Genomic DNA, 20,312 nt, shown 5'->3' on the forward strand with positions numbered 1-20,312 from the left:
GGAATTGGCGGTGTTTGTCCTTCTGTCCTGGCATATTTAACTTAGCATAATGTCCTCAAGTTTCAAACATGTTGGATATGACATTTTTCTTTCCATGGCTGACTAATATTCCATCATGTGTACGTACCACATTTTACTTATCCATATGTCAATGGACATTTAAGTTGCTTCTACATCTTGGCAATTATGAATAATGTTGCAATGAACATGGGAGTGCAAATATCTCTTCCCAATCCTGATTTCAATTGTTTCTTTGAAAAATTGAGATCCTAGAAGTAGGATTGGTGAATCATATGGTAGTCCTACTGCTTTCCATAGGGGCTGTACTATTTACATTTTCACTAACAGTGTACAATGGTTCCAATTTTTCCACATTCTTGCCAACAGTTATTATCTCTTATTTATTTATTTATTCAATTTATTTATGATAATGTCCTAACAGATTTGAAGTAATATCTGATTGTAGTTTTGACTTGCATGTTCCTGACTAGTGATTTTGAGCACATTTTCCATTGGCCATTTGTATGGCTTCTTTGGAAAAATGTCTAGTCAAGTCCTTTGCTTATTTTGTGATTGGACTATTTGCATTCATGGTAGTGAGTTGTAGGTTTTCCTAATATATTTTGGATATTAACTCATATCAGATATGTGGTTGGCAAATATTTTCCCTCATTCTGAAGGCTGCCTTTTCATTCTATTATTTCCTTTGCTGTGCAGAAGCCTTTTAGTTTGATGTCCTATTTGTATATTTTTCCTTTCATCGTTTGTGCTTTTGGCATCATATCCATGAAATAATTGCCAAAACTAATGTCATGAAGCTTTTCATCTATGTTTTCTTCTAGGATTTTGATAGTTTCAGGTCTCATGTTAAGTCTTGAATCCATTTTCAGTTGATTTTTGTGTGTGCTATAAGGAAAGGGTTCAATTTTATTTAATAAAGAAAATTGGGTGTATATATATATATATATATATACACACATACACATTTTAATAAAGTGAAACCCTTTCCTTATAGCACATAACCCTTTCCTGGTAGCACAGTAAAATGAAATTGAATCCTTTCCTTATGGCACATATATGTGGATATGTAGTTGCTTAGCACCATTTGCTGAAGAAACTATCTTTTTCTATTGTGTATCTTTGTCACCCCCACAAAGATCAGTTGACTGTATACGCATGGATTGATTTCTGCATTCTCCATTCTGTTCCATTGGTCTAAATGTCCATCTTTATGCAAGTACCATAGTATTTTAAACTACTGTTGGTTTGCAATATGTTTTGAAATCAGGTGGTTGTGGCCTTTAGCATTGTTCTTCTTTCTCAAGGTAGTTTTGTCTATTCTAAAATTTGTATGGTTCCCATAGGATTTTAGGATTTTTTTCTATTTCTGTAAAATAATGCCACTGAGATTTTGATAGGGATTGCATTGAATCTTCAGATTACTTTGAGTAGCATGAACATTTAATAATATAAAGCTTTGTCATTCATGCATATATCTTTTCATTCATCTTTGTTTTGTTTATTTCATCAATATTTTGTAGTTTTCAGTGTACAAGTCTTTTGCCTCCTTGGTTAAGTTTATTCCTAGGTATTTTCTTCCTTTTTATGGTATTATAAATGAGATCGCTTCTTAATCTCATTTTTGGGTAGTTTGTTGTTAGTGTATAAAAACACAACTGATTTTTATGTGCATTTTGTATCCTTCAACTAGACTGCATTTGTTTATTAGCTCTAAAATTTTTGTGTGTGTAATCTTTAGGATTTTTACTTCTAAGATCATATAACCGGTGAGTAGAGCTTAGTTTACTTCTACCTTTCCTATTTAGATGCTTTTAATCTGTTTTTCTTCCCTAACTGCTCTGGTTAGCACTTTAAGTACTATATTAAATAGAAGTGGTGACTCATTCTTGATGTTAAAGGAAGAGCTTTCAGTTTTTCATCGAGTATGATGTTAGCTCTGGACTTCTCATAGTTTCCTTTACCAGTAAGCCTTATACTTTAATATGCTCTCATGTTGCTCATTAGGGTTCTTTGTTTAAACACGAAAGGTTCCCTTTAACATTTCTTATAATGCAGATCTAGTGTTGACAGATTCACTCAGTTTTTGTTTGTCTGGGAAAGTCTTTATTTCTCTTCATTTTTGAAGGCCAGTTTGCTGGATATAATACTTTTTGTTGGCAGTTTTCATCTCTAAATATATCATCATACTTTCTGTTGGCCTGTAAACTTTCTGTGGGAAAACAAACCAAAGTCTTATGGAGGTTCTCTTAGTACAAGACAAGTCACTTCTCTTGCTGCTTTCAAAATTCTTTTCTTTTGATAATTTTATTATAAAATGTCTAGATGTGAATTTTTTAAAATTTTTAATGTTTATGGATACATGATAATTATGCATATTTATGAGGCACTGTGATATTTTGATATAATCATACAGTATATAATGATAAAACCTGGGTAATTGGGATATCCATTATCTCACACATTCATCATTTGAGTGTGTGTGTGTGTGTGTGTGTGTGTGTGTGGAGAACATTTTAAATATACTCTTCTGGCTATTTTGAAATATACAATAACTTTATTGTTAACTAAAGTCACCTATAGTCAACTATAACTATTGTGCTACTGAAAACTAGATCTTATTTTTTCTATATAACTGTATTTTTGTACCCATTAGCTCATCCTTCTTAATACCCTTTCCCCAGTACCCTTCCCAGCTTCTGGTAGCCACCATTTCACTTATTACCACCAGGAGATAAATTTTTTAGCTCTCACATATGAGTGAGAACATGCAATATTTGTCTTTTGGTGCCTGGATAATTTAACTTAAAATAATGTCCTCCAAGTCCATCCATGTTGCTGTAAATGACAGGAAGGTATTATTTTTATGGCTGAATAATATTCCATTATATCTATTTCTCTCTACATATCCGATTATATATATATCCAAATACATATATATAATGTATATATATAATGTGTATATATATATATATATATAATGTATATCCCATTTTCTTTTTTTTTGACAGGGTCTCACTCTGTCTTAAAAGTGACACTCCACCTCCTTGGGCTCAAGCTATCCTCCCATCTCAGCCTCCAGAGTAACTGGGACTACACATATGTGCCACCATGCCTGGCTAATTTTTTGTATTTTTATTTATTTATTTTTTTTGCAGAGTCAGGGTTTTGCCATGTTACTCAGGCTGATCTGAACTTCTGGACTCAAGCAATCCATCCACCTTGGCCTCCCAAAATTCTGGGATTACAAGTGTGAGCCACCACGCCCTGCCAATATACCCCATTTTCTTTATACAGCCATTGATAAACATTTAGGTTGATACCATATCTTGGCTTTTGGGAATACTGCTGCAAAAAACATAGAAGTGCAGATATCTCTTCATTATGCTGATTTTCTACCTTTGCATATATATCCAAAAGTGATACTGTTGGATAATATGGTATTTCCATTTTTAATCTTTTCACAAAATTTTATATTGTTTTGCATAGTGGCTGTACTGATTTATATTCCCACCAACAGTGTGCAAACATCCCCCTGTATGTGCATCTTCCCCAGCATTTTTTTTTTTTGTCTTTTTGATAATATTTTAACTGGGGTGAGATAATATCTTATTGTGGTTTTAATTTACATTTTTCTGGTGATTAACTGTATTGAGCATTTTTTATACTTGTTGGTCATTTGTATATCTTATTTTAAGAAATATCTATTCAGGTATCTTGCCCATTTAAAAATAAGGTTATTTGTTTTTTTGCTACTGAGTTGTTTATGTTCCTTATAGGTTTGATTTATTAATCCCTTGTCAGTTGAATAGTTTGCAATTTTTTTTCTATTCTGTAGGTTGTTTCTCCACTTTGTTGATTGTTTTCCTTTGTTGTGCAGAAGATTTTTAGCTTGATGTAATTCCATTTGTCATTTTTTTGCTTTGTTTCCCTGTGCTTTTGAGTTTTTACTCAAGAAAACTTTGCTAATAGCAATGTCCTAAAGGATTTCCTCAATGCTTTCTTCTAGTATTATCATAGTTTTAGGTCTTACATTTAAGTCTGTAATTTTTTTTTTTGAAATGGGGTTTTGCTCTGTCACCCAGGTTGGAGTGCAGTGGTGCAATCTTGGCTCACTGCAACCTCCACTTCCTGGGTTGAAGCAATTCTGGTGCTTCAGCCTCCTGAGTAGCTGGGATTACAGGGCCATGATGCCCAGCTAATTTTTGTAATTTTAGTAGAGATGGGGTTTCTTCATGTTTGGCTAGGCTGGTCTTGAACTCCTGACCTCAGGTGATCCGCCTGCCTCAGGCTCTCAAAATGCTGGAATTACAGGCATGAGCCACTGTGCCTGGTCTATATCTCTCCATTTCTTTATGATCAGTTTCTTAAGATTTATTTTGTTCCCTTTTGTGTCATATTTCTCTGTTTCTTCATGTTCTTTGTAGCTTTGCATTGGTATCTATACATTTGAAGAAATAGCCACCTCTTCCTGGCTTCCCAGACTGGCTTTTACAATCAGCCCAGATGGAGATTCTGGGGACCTTCAATTCTACTCTGTGAAAGTATCTTCTCTGTATTTGTGCATGTAGATTCCTAATTAGAGGGATTTCCTGGTTTCTGTTTTTCAGGAACTGGCAATCTTTTGCTTTCTGTGGTGTCTGTCTGCCATACCATGAGTCCTCTGATGCAGCAGCTTAACACCCAGCTGTCTTTGTTCTCAGTAGTTCTGAGGCATCTAGAGTGTGTGTGGGGTCCTACTGGCATAATGGTTGGGCTAGAAATAAACTAATTTCTTGGGCATCTCCCTGGAAAATCAGTATATCAGACACATACTGAGCTCCTTTCCCTCCTGAGGGAGAAATCTCAAGTTGTGCATATTCTTTTCATTGCACTGAGCTGTGTGAGTCACAGCTTTCTTTTGTACTCACTTTGTCCTCAGTGACCCCAGGCATCCGAATATGCCAGTTCCATCAGTGCTCTGAGTGAGGGGAGACAGACACCAGTTCCTCACACAGTGTGTCCAAAGGCCAAGGTGTGGCTGAATGCTCTACTCTTTCCTTCCCTGTGAGGGAAAAGTCATAGGCCAGGGTGTCCTCTCTTGGCATGAGCTGTAACAACTTTGGGAAGGAGTTGTCATGTATAAACTGACATTACTCTTCTTGCCCATTTCAGTGCCACCGTTTTTGGTTTCATGCTCATCTGGGGCATTACAATGTCTTGTCTCAGTTTTGAAATTCTCATAGAAGTATTTTTGTCCAGTCATTATTTAATCAGTGTTTCTGTGTGTGGTTGAGGGGTAGGATTTTCTGTTATGTCATCTTGCTGAACTTGTGATCATTTCCCAGTGTTTTAGAATTTTTTCTATACCTTGATCTGAGTGGTAGCTAGATATTAATAACTGGTAATATTCATTGATCTGTATACATTCATATAATTTGCTGTTTATAAATTAGCTCAATTAAAATGGAAACAAATGAAGAAACTTTGAGTCTAAACCTATACTATAATTGAAGTTCTCAGCATAAGTCTCCAGTGATGAGCCTGGTAGAATGATGTTATAAACGGAAATTGTTGTGTAATTAATTTTGTGTCAGCCTTTTCATAACCCTTTTACCACTTTTAAAAATAGCAATTCTCTTTATGGATTTATCATCTTTTATCCCCCCAAATATTTTCCTTCAATATGTTGTATCATTTGAAATAAGAAATGGATTTATGTCTCCTCTATTTTAACATTCCTCACACACTGCATGAAACTTACCTCACAAAGGACAGGAAACAGATTCTTTTACATATATTGGGTATGCGGAGCAATTCACAGAGAGAATGCTTTTTCTGTGCTGCCTCCAGTTCTTGCTTCATGGTGGATTTCAAAACCTTCAACAACAACAGAAGCAACAAACTGTTCAGTTGTCACAAAGTGGTAGGCATTGTAAGAGGACTTGTCAACCAACAGATGACAAGATAGATGACATCCCTTTCTGTCTACCAGAAAATACATGCCTTAAAAATGCAATGGCAAATATAAAAGTGGTATGGAAGTTAGGATAGATAGTTAAAGAAGCCTCAGAGAAATTATTTATCAAGGCTATTTTAGACAAGAGATTTAATTGGCTGCAGAGCATTGAAAAGAATATGTAGATTAGATATTCAGATCAGGATGGGAAAAAAAATGAAGAGTTACTTGGATTAAACTCCAAAGCTCCATTTATACCAGATGGGCCCTAAAGACCTGGTTCTCAGCTGAACTGCCTTTGGTGAAAAACAGTTTGTCTGCCTTAGGAAAGAGATAAATTTCCTGAGAGAGTTTATTTTGGTTCTTGTTTCAGAAATACTGGAGGTTTGGGAGTGGGGTACTTTCTTCCTAACCCTTATGTTTTATTATTATTATTATACTTTAAGTTTTAGGGTATATGTGCACAATGTGCAGGTTTGTTACATATGTATACATGTGCCATGCTGGTGTGCTGCACCCGTTAACTCATCATTTAGCATTAGGTATATCTCCTAATGCTATCCGTCCCCCCACCCCACAACAGTCCCGGTGTGTGATGTTCCCCTTCCTGTGTCCATGTGTTCTCATTGTTCAGTTCCCACCTATGAGTGAGAACATGCGGTGTTTGGTTTTTTGTCCTTGCGATAGTTTGCTGAAAATGATGGATGAAGCTGGAAACTAACCCTTATGTTTCTATGAGGAACAAGTTTCAACAGGGATAATCTTGGTCCCTTTCCACATACCCTAAGTTGCCTGTGGAGGACTATGGTATTGTTGGTGAGTGTGGGAGAATGAGACAGGCATGCTGTAGTGCCCAGAACACCTTTAGAAAGAGATTGCATTCAAGTCTGCTTTCTGGGCCACATCCTATATTTATCAGGTTAGGCTCTGCACCTCTGGGAAAACCTGTGACTGGTGAGTAAGCTTAATTCTGGGATGAAGTGTTAGAAATCCTGTTGAGGCAAGGTACGTGAAGTCATGTCTTCTATTCCAGTTTTCTCAGTAGTACAAATGCTAAAAATTTTGATCTCCATGTTTCTGAACCCTTTAACTATCTCTCAGTTATGTGTGGTTTGGGCATAGGAGATGAATGTTATGTACTGAACTCGCTGACCACTAAAATTAGACTGATCAACGGATTGATATTGATATAAAGTGGATTTGCTTTAGGCTGGAAGGGCTTCCTAGAGTAGGTGTGTTAGGCAGTCTGTCAGATGGAGGTTGAAACAGGAATAAGACCACACACATATGGATAATATTTACAAAATAAAAAAATCAAGTTAACACAATATTAGGTACCCATTCATGCATAGAATCCACATCCTAAACCAATTGCTCTTTTTGAGCAACACTGTCCTTCCTGTGGGTGCTGAGGGGACAGTCAGTTGCCATTCACTTTGAGATAATGCATTGCTATTTTTTTTGATTCTACTGTTTTTTGTAACACTTAATTGTTGTTGTTGTTGTTGTTGTTTTATATCTCCCTGAACTTCTGTAAGAGTAGCTTTTATTTTCTTATTGGGCCAACCTTGTAGGTCACATGCTAGGTGTGTGTGTGTGAAACCACAGATAGCACCTGAGAATTCAGTTGACCCAAAAGAATTACACTATATATATATATACTCTCTCTCTATTCTTTATATATATTTAGATACAGTCTAGAAATGACATTCAGTTCCATGTGAATTTCAACATTTCCTTTTTAAAAAAAAGCTATGCCAATATTTTCACTATTCTATTGGGATGCCTGTGCTATTGTCTCTGCAGTGGGTTCATCTCTGTGGGAAATATTTATTTCTTCCTGCCACCTTCCGTTGAGCGTTAACTCACAGGAGGATTTTCAGGCTTCTTATTTCAAATCTCCTTTTTAAGGACCTCTGCTTCCTTCTGGGACTAAGTTCCATCAGATATGTCATTGACCATGTCTTAAGAGATGTTTTATTCATTCTCTCTGATTAACTAGCTCCTAGTCCTCTCCTGTTTCAGTAAAATAAGGTAAAATGTATTTTTCTTGTCTTCATTAACATTCTTTCTATACTTTTATAATTTCCAACACTTAGATTTAAACATGTCCATTAGTTCTCCTCTCTCATATTAAAGTAAAAGCTCCATTCAGGCTGTGACACTGACTTCCTCTGTCATTCATGACCTAGTACCATTTGTGGCATACTATAATTTTTTGATAAATACTTTACATTTACTTAATAATCCGTGGGGTGGAAAAAAAGATAAAGACTTCCCCCAGGCATTTCCACTCAGTCATGCTTTAAAACTTATAGTAAGTAGAAGAAACTCCATAGAAATATAGATTTGGACTGGTGTTGGTACTGTCATATTTCCAAGAAAGAATGAAATCTGGAACAGGTAGGCACTCACTAAACATATCTTGAATGAAAGAATATATGACAGAGTGAACAAATAAGTGAACCTCCTTATGTTCTATTCTGTTTGCTCCCTAATCCTTCCTTCCTCTGTCCTTATTACCCTGAAAGAAGGCCACAGAATAATAACTGGGAAGTAATGAACTAGTTTAGATTACTTTCTATTATGGAGTTAGAGTGAGTCCAGTGCAAAATTTGCATTGTTAACACTCTGTGCCTCTGCCTCTGTTGAGTAAAATATCTGTGTCCCATCCTTTCAGCAACAGGATATTCTCTTTCAATGTTAATCCAATGTTGACACCCATTGAGAATGATCGTGAGGTGAGATGACCCATAACTATACCTGTGTTTCTCTCCTTTATTCACCTTATGAACACCAACAAGTATAGATGACAATTTATGTCTTGCCAACATCTCATATCCAGCTCCCATCTTGCTTACCTCCATGGTTAGGATGTCTTCAGCATCCTTCATTCCATTCCTGTGTGCAGCTTTTCTAAGTTCCTTTAAGCCCTCTTCTGGTTTGTTGTTGATAATGAGCCACCGAGCAGACTCTGCCAGCCACCTGAGCAAAGAAGAGGACAGAGGGGCAGCCAACCACTACTTACTCATTTTTTCACATAACATTTATCCTGAGATGCCATTCCCCTCCAAGCTAATACCCACCTCTTGTTTGGTTATACCAGGAAATAAAAGCCTACATTCTCTTGTGCCATCACCAGGAAAATGTAAGGGTGACTCTCTGTGCAGTACACATTCACTGTTGGGATAAACACTTGAGTCATATTGGCATCCCTCTTATTCAGCAAATTTGTCATGGAGCTCCTGATGCTGAAGCATGAGGAATCATCACTTGTACAGATGCCTGCCAAGGTCCTAGTAAGGGCATAACAAATGTCTATTCATAATGTGTTCTTTTTCCTAAAGTAAAGACCCTGAAATAATTGATGTATGCTTGAGGCCTCATAGAGACTAGACTCATTTCTGGCTATACCATCTATGACCAAAACTGGATATATTAGCAAGTCATTTACCTAAATCTTCCTCAGTTTGCTCATCTATGTAAATGGAACAATGTTACCATGTATGATTGTTACAGAGATAAGATGAACTAATGGATGAGCCTGACAGGGAGTACACTTTCTCTCTATCTGAACTTTCTCTCTGTATTAAATCTGCAATTATCTCTCTGAGGTAAAGACCAAATAGGCTTCCTCCACTGAACTGATTTTGTTAAGGGAAGGGGTATAGTTAATCATACATTAGGGTTTGTAAAGTAAATAGAAGGAAGAGAGAGCACAGGACAAGATGTAAATTGTTAGTTTTGCCTTTATGTTTTTAGCTGGAGCAACTATGCAGTTCTTAGAAACGTATACAGGTAAATTTGCTGTCCCTTCCTATCATCCAATATTACCTACAACAATTAAAAGCATCTCAAACTTTATCACAAATTTCGTTCTAGGGATGTACATATAAACATAGATCACAATTAAGGATATCTACTCAAATATTTTCCTCTATTGGGGAAAACATTTTTGTAATAATTCTGTTTCTACAATACTTGTTAAGGAAAGGATGGTCAGGAACATGAATAACTCCCAGGCAATGATTTATTGGTATGTCCTGTCTTATGGGTTATTGGTTTAGCAAATGAAAACTCAGTAGTGATGGCTGACATGACAGAAGCAGAATTCAGAATATGGACAGGAGTGAAGTTCATTGAGCTACAGGAGTACATTGTAACCCAATGCAAGGAAGCTAAAAATCATGTAACACATTGCAGGAGCTGACAGACAAAATATCATAGAGTAGAACGTAACTGACCTGATAAAGCTGAAAAACACGCTATAAGAATTTCATAATGCAATCACAAGTATTTTATTTTATTTTTTTTTATTATACTTTAAGTTTTAGGGTACATGTGCACAACGTGCAGGTTTCTTACATATGTATACATGTGCCATGTTGGTGTGCTGCACCCATTAACTCGTCATTTAACATTAGTTATATCTCCTAATGCTATCCCTTCCCCCTCCCCTCACTCCACAACAGGCCCTGGTGTGTGATGTTCCCCTTCCTGTGTCCATGTGTTCTCATTGTTCAATTCCCACCTATGAGTGAGAACATGTGGTGTTTGGTTTTCTGTCCTTGCAATAGTTTGCTGAGAATGATGGTTTCCAGCTTCATCCATGTCTCTACAAAGGACATGAACTCATCCTTTTTTATGGCTGCATAGTATTCCATGGTGTATATGTGCCACATTTTCTTAATCCAGTCTATCATAGTTGGACATTTGGGTTGGTTCCAAGTCTTTGCTATTGTGAATAGTGCCACAATAAACATACGTGTGCATGTGTCTTTATAGCAGCATGATTTATAATCCTTTGGGTATATACACAGTAATGGGATGGCTGGGTCAAATGGTATTTCTAGTTCTAGATCCCTGAGGAATCACCACACTGTCTTCCACAATGGTTGAACTAGTTTACAGTCCCACCAGCAGTGTAAAAGTGTTCCTATTTCTCCACATCCTCTCCAGCACCTGTTGTTTCCTGACCTTTTAATGATCGCCATTCTAACTGGTGTGAGATGGTACCTCATTGTTGTTTTGATTTGCATTTCTCTGATGGCCAGTGATGATGTGCATTTTTTCATGTGTCTGTTGGCTGCATAAATGTCTTCTTTTGAGAAGTGTCTGTTCATATCCTTTGCCCACTTTTTGATGGGGTTGTTTGTTTTTTTCTTGTAAATTTGTTTGAGTTCATTGTAGATTCTGGATATTAGCCCTTTGTCAGAGGAGTAGATTGCAAAAATTTTCTCCCATTGTGTAGGTTGCCTGTTCACTCTGATGGTAGTTTCTTTTGCTGTGCAGAAGCTCTTTAGTTTAATTAGATCCCATTTGTCAATTTTGTCTTTTGTTGCCATTGCTTTTGGTGTTTTAGACATGAAGTCCTTGCCCATGCCTATGTCCTGAATGGTATCGCCTAGGTTTTCTTCTAGGGTTTTTAAGGTTTTCGGTCTAACATTTAAGTCTTTAATCCATCTTGAATTAATTTTTGTATAAGGTGTAAGGAAGGGATCCAGTTTCAGCTTTCTACATACGGCTAGCCAGTTTTCCCAGCACCATTTATTAAATAGGGAATCCTTTTCCTATTTCTTGTTTTTGTCAGGTTTGTCAAAGATCAGATAGTTGTAGATATGTGGCATTATTTCTGAGGGCTCTGTTCTGTTCCATTGGTCTATATCTCTGTTTTGGTACCAGTACCATGCTGTTTTGGTGACTGTAGCCTTGTAGTAGAGTTTGAAGTCAGGTAGCGTGATGCCTCCAGCTTTGTTCTTTTGGCTTAGGATTGACTTGGCAATGTGGGCTCTTTTTTGGTTCCATATGAACTTTAAAGTAGTTCTTCCCAATTCTATGAAGAAAGTCATTGGTAGCTTGATGGGGATGTCATTGAATCTATCAGTTACCTTGGGCAGTATGGCCATTTTCACAATATTGATTCTTCTTACCCATTAGCATGGAACGTTCTTCCATTTGTTTTTATCTTCTTTTATTTCATTGAGCAGTGGTTTGTAGTTCTCCTTGAAGAGGTCCTTCACATCTCTTGTAAGTTGGATTCCTATGTATTTTATTCTCTTTGAAGCAACTGCGAATGGGAGTTCACTGATGATTTGGCTCTCTGTTTGTCTGTTATTGGTGTATAAGAATGCTTGTGATTTTTGTGCACTTATTTTATATCCTGAGAGTTTGCTGAAGTTGCTTATCAGCTTAAGGAGATTTTGGGCTGAGACAATGGGGTTTTCTAGATATACAATCATGTCATCTGCAAAGAGGGACAATTTGACTTCCTCTTTTCCTAATTGAATACCCTTTATTTCCTTCTCCTGCCTGATTGCCCTGGCCAGAACTTCCAACACTATGTTGAATAGGAGTGGTGAGAGAGGGCATCCCTGTCTTGTGCCAGTTTTCAAAGGGAATGCTTCCAGTTTTTGCCCACTCAGTATGATATTGGCTGTGGGTTTGTCATAGATAGCTCTTATTATTTTGAGATACATCCCATCAATACCTAATTTATTAAGATTTTTTAGCATGAAGAGTTGTTGAATTTTGTCAAAGGCCTTTTCTGCATCTATTGAGATAATCATGTGGTTTTTGTCATTGGTTCTGCTTATATGCTGGATTACGTTTATTGATTTGCATACATGGAACCAGCCTTGCATCCCAGGGATGAGGCCCACTTGATCATGGTGGATAAGCTTTTTGATGTGCTGCTGGATTCAGTTTGCCAGTATTTTATTGAGGATTTTTGCATCAATGTTCATCAGGGGTATTGGTCTAAAATTCTCTTTTTTGGTTGTGTCTCTGCCCAACTTTGGTATCAGGATGATGCTGGCCTCATAAAATAAGTTAGGGAGGATTCCCTTTTTTTTCTACCGATTGGGATAGTTTCAGAAGGAATGATACCAGCTCCTCTTTGTACCTCTGGTAGAATTCAGCTGTGAATCCATCTGGTCCTGGACATTTTTGGTTGGTAAGCTATTAATTATTGCCTCAATTTCAGAGCCTGTTATTGGTCTATTCAAGATTCAACTTCTTCCTGGTTTAGTCTTGGGAGGGTGTATGTGTCCAGGAATTTATCCATTTCTTCTAGATTTTCTAGTTTATTTGCATAGAGGTGTTTATAATATTGTCTGATGGTAGTTTGTATTTCTGTGGGATCCGTGGTGATATCCCCTTTGTCATTTTTTATTGCGTCTATTTGATTCTTCTCTTTTTTCTTCTTTATTAGTCCTGCTAGTAGTCTATCAATTTTGTTGATCTTTTCAAAAAACCAGCTCCTGGATTCATTGATTTTTTGAAGAGTTTTTTATGTCTCTATCTCCTTCAGTTCTGCTCTGATCTTAGTTATTTCTTGCCTTCTGCTAGCTTTTGAATGTGTTTGCTCTTGTTTCTCTAGTTCTTTTAATTGTGATGTTAGGGTGTCAATTTTGGATCTTTCCTGCTTTCTCTTGTGGGCATTTAGTGCTATAAATTTCCCTCTACACACTGCTTTGAATGTGTCCCAGAGATTCTGGTATATTGTGTCTTTGTTCTTGTTGGTTTCAAAGAACATCTTTATTTCTGCCTTCATTTTGTTATGTACTCAGTAGTCATTCAAAAGCAGGTTGTTCAGTTTCCATGTAGTTGAGTGGTTTTGAGTGAGTTTCTTAATCCTGAGTTCTAGTTTGATTGCACTGTGGTCTGAGAGAGAGTTTGTTATAATTTCTGTTCTTTTACATTTGCTGAGGAGTGCTTTACTTCCAACTATGTGGTCAATTTTGGAATAGGAGTGGTGTAGTGCTGAAAAGAATGTATATTCTGTTGATTTGGGGTGGAGAGTTCTGTAGATGTCTATTAGGTCCACTTGGTGCAGAGCTGAGTTTAGTTCCTGTATATCCTTGTTAACTTTCTATCTCGTTGATCTGTCTAATGTTGACAGTGGGGTGTTAAAGTCTCCCATTATTATTGTGTGGGAGTCTAAGTCTCTTCCTAGGTCTCTAAGGACTAGTTTTATGAATCTGGGTACTCCTGTATTGGGCACATATATATTTAGGATAGTTAGCTCTTCTTGTTGAATTGATCCCTTTACCATTATGTAATGGCCTTCTTTGTCTCTTTTGATCATTGTTGGTTTAATGTCTGTTTTATCGGAGACTAGGATTGCAACCCCTGCCTTTTTTTGTTTCCATTTGCTTGGTAGATCTTCCTCCATCCCTTTATTTTGAGCCTATGTGTGTCTCTGCACATGAGATGGGTCTTCTGAATACAGCACATTGATGGGTCTTGACTCTTTATCCAATTTGCCAGTCTGTGTCTTTTAATTGGAGCATTTAGCCTATTTACATTTAAGGGTAATATTGTTATGTGTGAACTTGATCCTGTCATTATGATGTTAGCTGGTTATTTTGCTCATTAGTTGATGCAGTTTCTTCCTAGCATCGATGGTCTTTACAATTTGGCATGTTTCTGCAGTGGCTGGTACAGGTTGTTCCTTTCCATGTTTAGTGTTTCCTTCAGGAGCTCTTTTAGGGCAGGCCTGATGGTGACAAAATCTCTCAGCATTTGCTTGTGTGTAAAGGATTTTATTTCTCCTTCACTTATGAAGCTTAGTTTGTCTGGATATGCAATTCTGGGTTGAAAATTCTTTTCTTTAAGAATGTTGAATATTGGCCCCCACTCTCTTCTGGCTTGTAGAGTTTCTGCCGAGAGATCAGCTGTTCGTCTGATGGGCTTCCCTTTGTGGGTAACCCGACCTTTCTCTCTGGCTGCCCTTAACATTTTTTCCTTCTTTTCAACTTTGGTGAATCTGACAATTATGTGTCTTGGAGTTGCTCTTCTTGAGGACTATCTTTGTGGCGTTCTCTGTATTTCCTGAATTTGAATGTTGGCCTGCCTTGCTAGATTGGGGAAGTTCTCCTGGATAATATCCTGCAGAGTGTTTTCCAACTTCATTCCATTCTCCCCATCACTTTCAGGTATACCAATCAGATGTAGATTTGGTCTTTTCAGATAGTCCCATATTTCCTGGAGGCTTTTCTTATTTTTTTTTTTTACTCTTTTTTCTCTAAACTTCTTTTCTGATTTCATTTCATTCATTTGATCTTCCATCACTGATACCCTTTCTTCCAGTTGATTGAATCAGCTACTGAGGCTTGTGCATTCATCACGTAGTTCTCGTGCCGTGGTTTTCAGCTCCATCAAGTCCTCTAAGGACTTCTCTGCATTGGTTATTCTAGTTAGCCATTTGTCTAATTTTTTTTTCAAGGTTTTTAACTTCTTTGCCATGGGTTCGGACTTCCTCCTTTGGCTCGGAGTAGTTTGATCATCTGAAGCCTTCTTCTCTCAGCTCGTCAAAGTCATTGTCTGTCCAGCTTTGTTCCATTGCTGGTGAGGAGCTGCATTCCTTTGGAGGAGGAGAGGCACTCTGATTTTTAGAGTTTCCAATTTTTTTTACTCTGTTTTTTCCCCATCTTTGTGGTTTTATCTACCTTTGGTCTTTGATGATGGTGACATACAGATGGGGTTTTGGTGTGGATGTCCTTTCTGTTTGTTAGTTTTCCTTCTAACAGTCAGGACCTTCAGCTGCAGGTCTGTTGGAGTTTGCTGGAGGTCTACTCCAGACCCTGTTTGCCTGTGTATCAGCAGCAGAGGCTGCAGAACAGCGGATATTGGTGAACCGCAAATGTTGCTGCCTGATCATTCCTCTGGAAGTTTTGTCTCAGAGGAGTACCCAGCCGTGTGAAGTGTCAGTCTGCCCCTACTGGGGGCTGCCTCCCAGTTAGGCTACTCAAAGGCAGGCAGGCCCCCTCAAGCTGCGGTGGGCTCCACCCAGTTGGAGCTTCCCGGCTGCTTTGTTTACCTACTCAAACCTTGGCAAAGGTGGGCGCCCCTCCCACAGCCTCACTGCCACCTTGCAGTTTGATCTTAGACTGCTGTGCTAGCAATGAGTGAGGCTCTGTGGGCATAGGACCTTCTGAGTCAGGTGCGGGATATAATCTCCTGGTATGCCATTTGCTAAGACCATTGGAAAAGCACAGTATTAGGGTGGGAGTGACCCGATTTTCTGGGTGCTGTCTGTCACCCCTTTCTTTGATTAGGAAAGGGAATTCCCTGACCTCTTGTGCTTCCTGGGTGAGGCAATGCCTCGCCCTGCTTCAGCTCATGCTCGGTGCACTGCACCCACTGTCCTGCACCCACTGTCTGACACTCCACATTGAGATGAACCTGGTACCTCAGTGGGAAATGCAGAAATCTCCTGTCTTCTGTGTTGCTCACACTGGGAACTGTAGACTGGAGCTGTTCCTATTTGGCCATCTTGGCTCCACCCCCCAATCACAAGTATTAAAAGCAGAATAAACTAAGAAGAAGAAATAATCTCAGAGCTTGCAGACTGCCTTTGTAAAATAAGACAGTCAGAGAAGAATAGAGAAAAAAGAATGAAAAGGAATAAAAGCAACAGAAGAGACTGAATCTACAACTGATTGATGTACCTGAAAGGGACTGGAAGAATGGAACCAACTTGGAGATCATATTTCAGGATATCTTCCATGAGAAGTTTCCCAACTTAGCTAGAGAGGCAAACATTCAAATTCAGGAAATGCAGGAAATGCACAGAATTCCAGTAAGATACTTCACAAGAAGATCATCTTCAAAACACGTAATAATCAGGTTCTCCAAGGTTGAAATGATAGAAAAAATGTGAAATGCAGCTAGAAAGGCCAGGTCACCTACAAAAGGAAGCCCATTGGACTAATAGTGGGCCTCTCAGATGAAACCCTCTACAAGCCAGAAGAGATTAGGGATGAATATTCAACATTCTTAAGAGAAGAAATTCTAATCCAGAATTTCATATTTGGCCAAACTAAGCTTCAGAAGTGAAGGAGAAATAAGATCCCTTTTCAGACAAGCAAGTGTTGAGGGAGTTCATTACCACCAGACCTGTCTTACAAGAGCTCCTGAAAGAAGCACTAAATATGGAAAAGAAAGTCCATTACCAGCCATTACAAAAACACACTGAAGTACACAGGACAGAGACACTATAAAGCAGACTCATGAACAAGTCTGAAAAATGATCAGTTAGCATCATGATGACAGGATCAAATCTACATGTATCAATACTAACCTTAAATGTGAATAAGCTAAATGCCCCAGTTAAAAGACACAGAGTGGAAATCTGGATAAAAAAACAAGACCCATTGGTGTGCTGTCTTTAAGAGATCTATCTCACATGCAATAGCACACACAGGCTCAAAGTTAAGGGATGTAGAAAAATCAACCAATAAAATAAAAAGGCAGAAAAACCAGGGGTTGCAATCCTACTTTCTGACAAAACAGACTTTAAACCAACAAAGATGAAAAAGAGAAAGAAGGCATTACATAATGGCAAAGGGTTCAATTCAACAAGAAGATCTAACTATCTTAAATATATATGCATCCAATGCAGGAGCACCCAAATTCATAAAACAAGTTCTTAGAGACCTTCAACAAGAAAGATTCCCACACAATAAGAGTGGGAGACCTTAACACTCCACTGACAATATTAGACAGATCATCAAGACATAAAATTAACAAAGATATTCAGGAGCTGACATCAGCACTGGATCAAATGGTCCTGACATATATCTGAAGAACTCTCCACCCAAACCAATAGAATATACATTCTTCTCATTGCCACATGTCACATATTCTAAAATCAATCACTTAATCAGAAGCAAAACACCCCTCGGCAAATGCAAAATAACTGAAATCATAACAAACAGTCTCTCAGACCACAGCACAATCCAATTAGAAATCAAGACAAGAGATTGTTCCAAGATAACTGAATAGGAACAGCTCCAGTCTACACCTCCCAGCATGAGTGATGAAGAAGATGGGTGATTTCTGCATTTCCAACTGAGCTTTTAAGAGAGCAGTGGTCCTCCTACCATTGAGTTTGAGATCTGAGAACAGACAGTCTGCCTCCTAAAGTGGGTCCCTGAACCCTGAGTAGCCTAACTGGGAGACACCTCCCAGGGGCTGACTGACACCTCATACAACTGGGTGCCCCCCTGAGACGAAGCTCCAGAGGAAGGATCAGGAAGCAACATTTGCTGTTCTGCAATGTTTGCTGTTCTGCAGCCTCTGCTGGTGACACCCAGGAAAACAGGGTCTGGAGTGGACCTCCAGCAAACTCCAACAGACCTGCAGCTGAGGGTCCTGACTGTTAGAAGGAAAACTAACAAACAGAAAGGAATAGCACCAACATCAACAAAAAGGACATCCACACCAAAACCCCATCTGTATGTCACCATCATCAAAGATCAAAGGTAGATAAAACCACAAAGATGGGGAGAAACAAGAGCAGAAAAGCTGAAAATTCTAATAACCAGAGTGCCTCTTCTCCTCCAACGGATTGCAGCTCCCTGCCAGCAATGGAACAAAGCTGGACGGAGGTGACTTTGATGAGTTGACAGAAGTAGGCTTCAGAAGATCGGTAATAACAAACTTCTCTGAGCTAAAGGGGGATGTTCAAACCCATTGCAAGGAAGCTAAAAACCTTGAAAAAAGATTCGACAAATGGCTAACTAGAATAAACAGTGTAGAGAAAATCTTAAATTACCTGATGGAGCTGAAAACCATGGCATGAGAACTACGAGATGCATGCACATGCTTCAGTAGCCGATTCGATCAAGTGGAAGAAAGGGTATCAGTGATTGAAGAACAAATGAATGAAATGAAGTGAGAAGAGAAGTTTAGAGAAAAGAGAGTAAAAAGAAATGAACAAAGCCTCCAAGAAATATGTGACTATGTGAAAAGACCAAATCTATGATTGATGTACCTGAAAGTGATGGGGAGAATGGAACCAAGTTGGAAAACACTCTTCAGGATATTATCCAGGAGAACTTCCCCAACCTAGCAAAGCACGTCAACCTTCAATTTCAGGAAATACAGAGAACGCCACAAAGATAGTCCTCAAGAAGAGCAACCCCAAGACACATAATTGTTATATTCACCAAAGTTGAAGGAAAAAATGTTAAGGGCAGCCAGAGAGAAAGGTCGGGTTACCCACAAAGGGAAGCCCATCAGACTAACAGCTGATCTGTCGGCAGAAACTCTACAAGCCAGAAGAGAGTGGGGGCCAATATTCAACATTCTTAAAGAAAAGAATTTTCAACCCAGAATTGCATATCCAGACAAACTAAGCTTCATAAGTGAAGGAGAAATAAAATCCTTTACACACAAGCAAATGCTGAGAGATTTTGTCACCATCAGGCCTGCCCTAAAAGAGCTCCTGAAGGAAACACTAAACATGGAAAGGAACAACCGGTATCAGCCACTGCAGAAACATGCCAAATGTAAAGACCATCGATGCTAGGAAGAAACTGCATCAACTAACGAGCAAAATAACCAGCTAACATCATAATGACAGGATCAAATTCACACATAACAATATTAGCTTTAAATGTAAATGCACTAAATGCCCCAGTTAAAAGACACAGACTGGCAAATTGTATAAAGAGTCAAGACTCATCAGTGTGTTGTATTCAGGAGACCCATCTCATGTGCAGAGACACACATAGGCTCAAAATAAAGGGATGGAGGAAGATCTACCAAGCAAATGGAAAGCAAAAAAAAAAAAAGGCAGGGGTTGCAATCCTAGTCTGTGATAAAACAGACTTTAAACCAACAATGATCAAAAGAGACAAAGAAGGCCATTACATAATGGTAAAGGGATCAATGCAACAAGAAGAACTAACTATCCTAAATATATATATATATGCACCCAATACAAGAGCACCCAGATTCATAAAGCTAATCCTCAGAGACCTACAAAGACACTTAGACTCCCACACAATAATAATGGGAGACTTTAACACCCCACTGTCAACATTAGACAGATCAATGAGACAGAACGTTAACAAGGATATATAGGAACTAAACTCAGCTCTGCACCAAGTGGACCTAATAGACATCTACAGAACTCTCCACCCCAAATCAACAGAATATACATTCTTCTCAGCACCACACTGCACTTATTCCAAAATTGACCACATAGTTGGAAGTAAAGCACTCCTCAGCAAATGTAAAAGAACAGAAATTATAACAAACTGTCTCTCAGACCACAGTGCAATCAAACTAGAACTCAGGATTAAGAAACTCACTCAAAACCGCTCAACTACATGGAAACTGAACAACCTGCTCCTGAATGACTACTGAGTACATAACAAAATGAAGGCAGAAATAAAAATGTTCTTTGAAGCCAACGAGAACAAAGACACAACATACCAGAATCTCTGGGACACATTCAAAGCAGTGTGTAGAGGGAAATTTATAGCACTAAATGCCCACAAGAGAAAGCAGGAAAGATCCAAAATTGACACCCTAACATCACAATTAAAAGAACTAGAGAAACAAG

General features: G+C 38.3%; 1 protein-coding gene across 1 annotated transcript in view; it reads right to left on the minus strand.

Moving 5' to 3' along the window:
- The window catches only part of SLC22A25 (solute carrier family 22 member 25), a 65,784-nt gene that overhangs the window by 11,472 nt on the left and 34,000 nt on the right, over positions 1–20,312 (minus strand). The window contains exons 5-6 of the mRNA XM_055094431.1: positions 8,818–8,941; positions 5,762–5,877 (exon numbers count right to left, since the gene is read on the minus strand). Coding sequence (XP_054950406.1) covers positions 5,762–5,877; positions 8,818–8,941 — 240 coding nt within the window. The remainder of the gene's footprint in view (positions 1–5,761; positions 5,878–8,817; positions 8,942–20,312) is intronic.

The sequence above is a fragment of the Pan paniscus genome, chromosome 9 (genome assembly GCF_029289425.2).
Source record: "Pan paniscus chromosome 9, NHGRI_mPanPan1-v2.0_pri, whole genome shotgun sequence".
NCBI classification, from domain to species: Eukaryota; Metazoa; Chordata; class Mammalia; order Primates; family Hominidae; genus Pan; species Pan paniscus.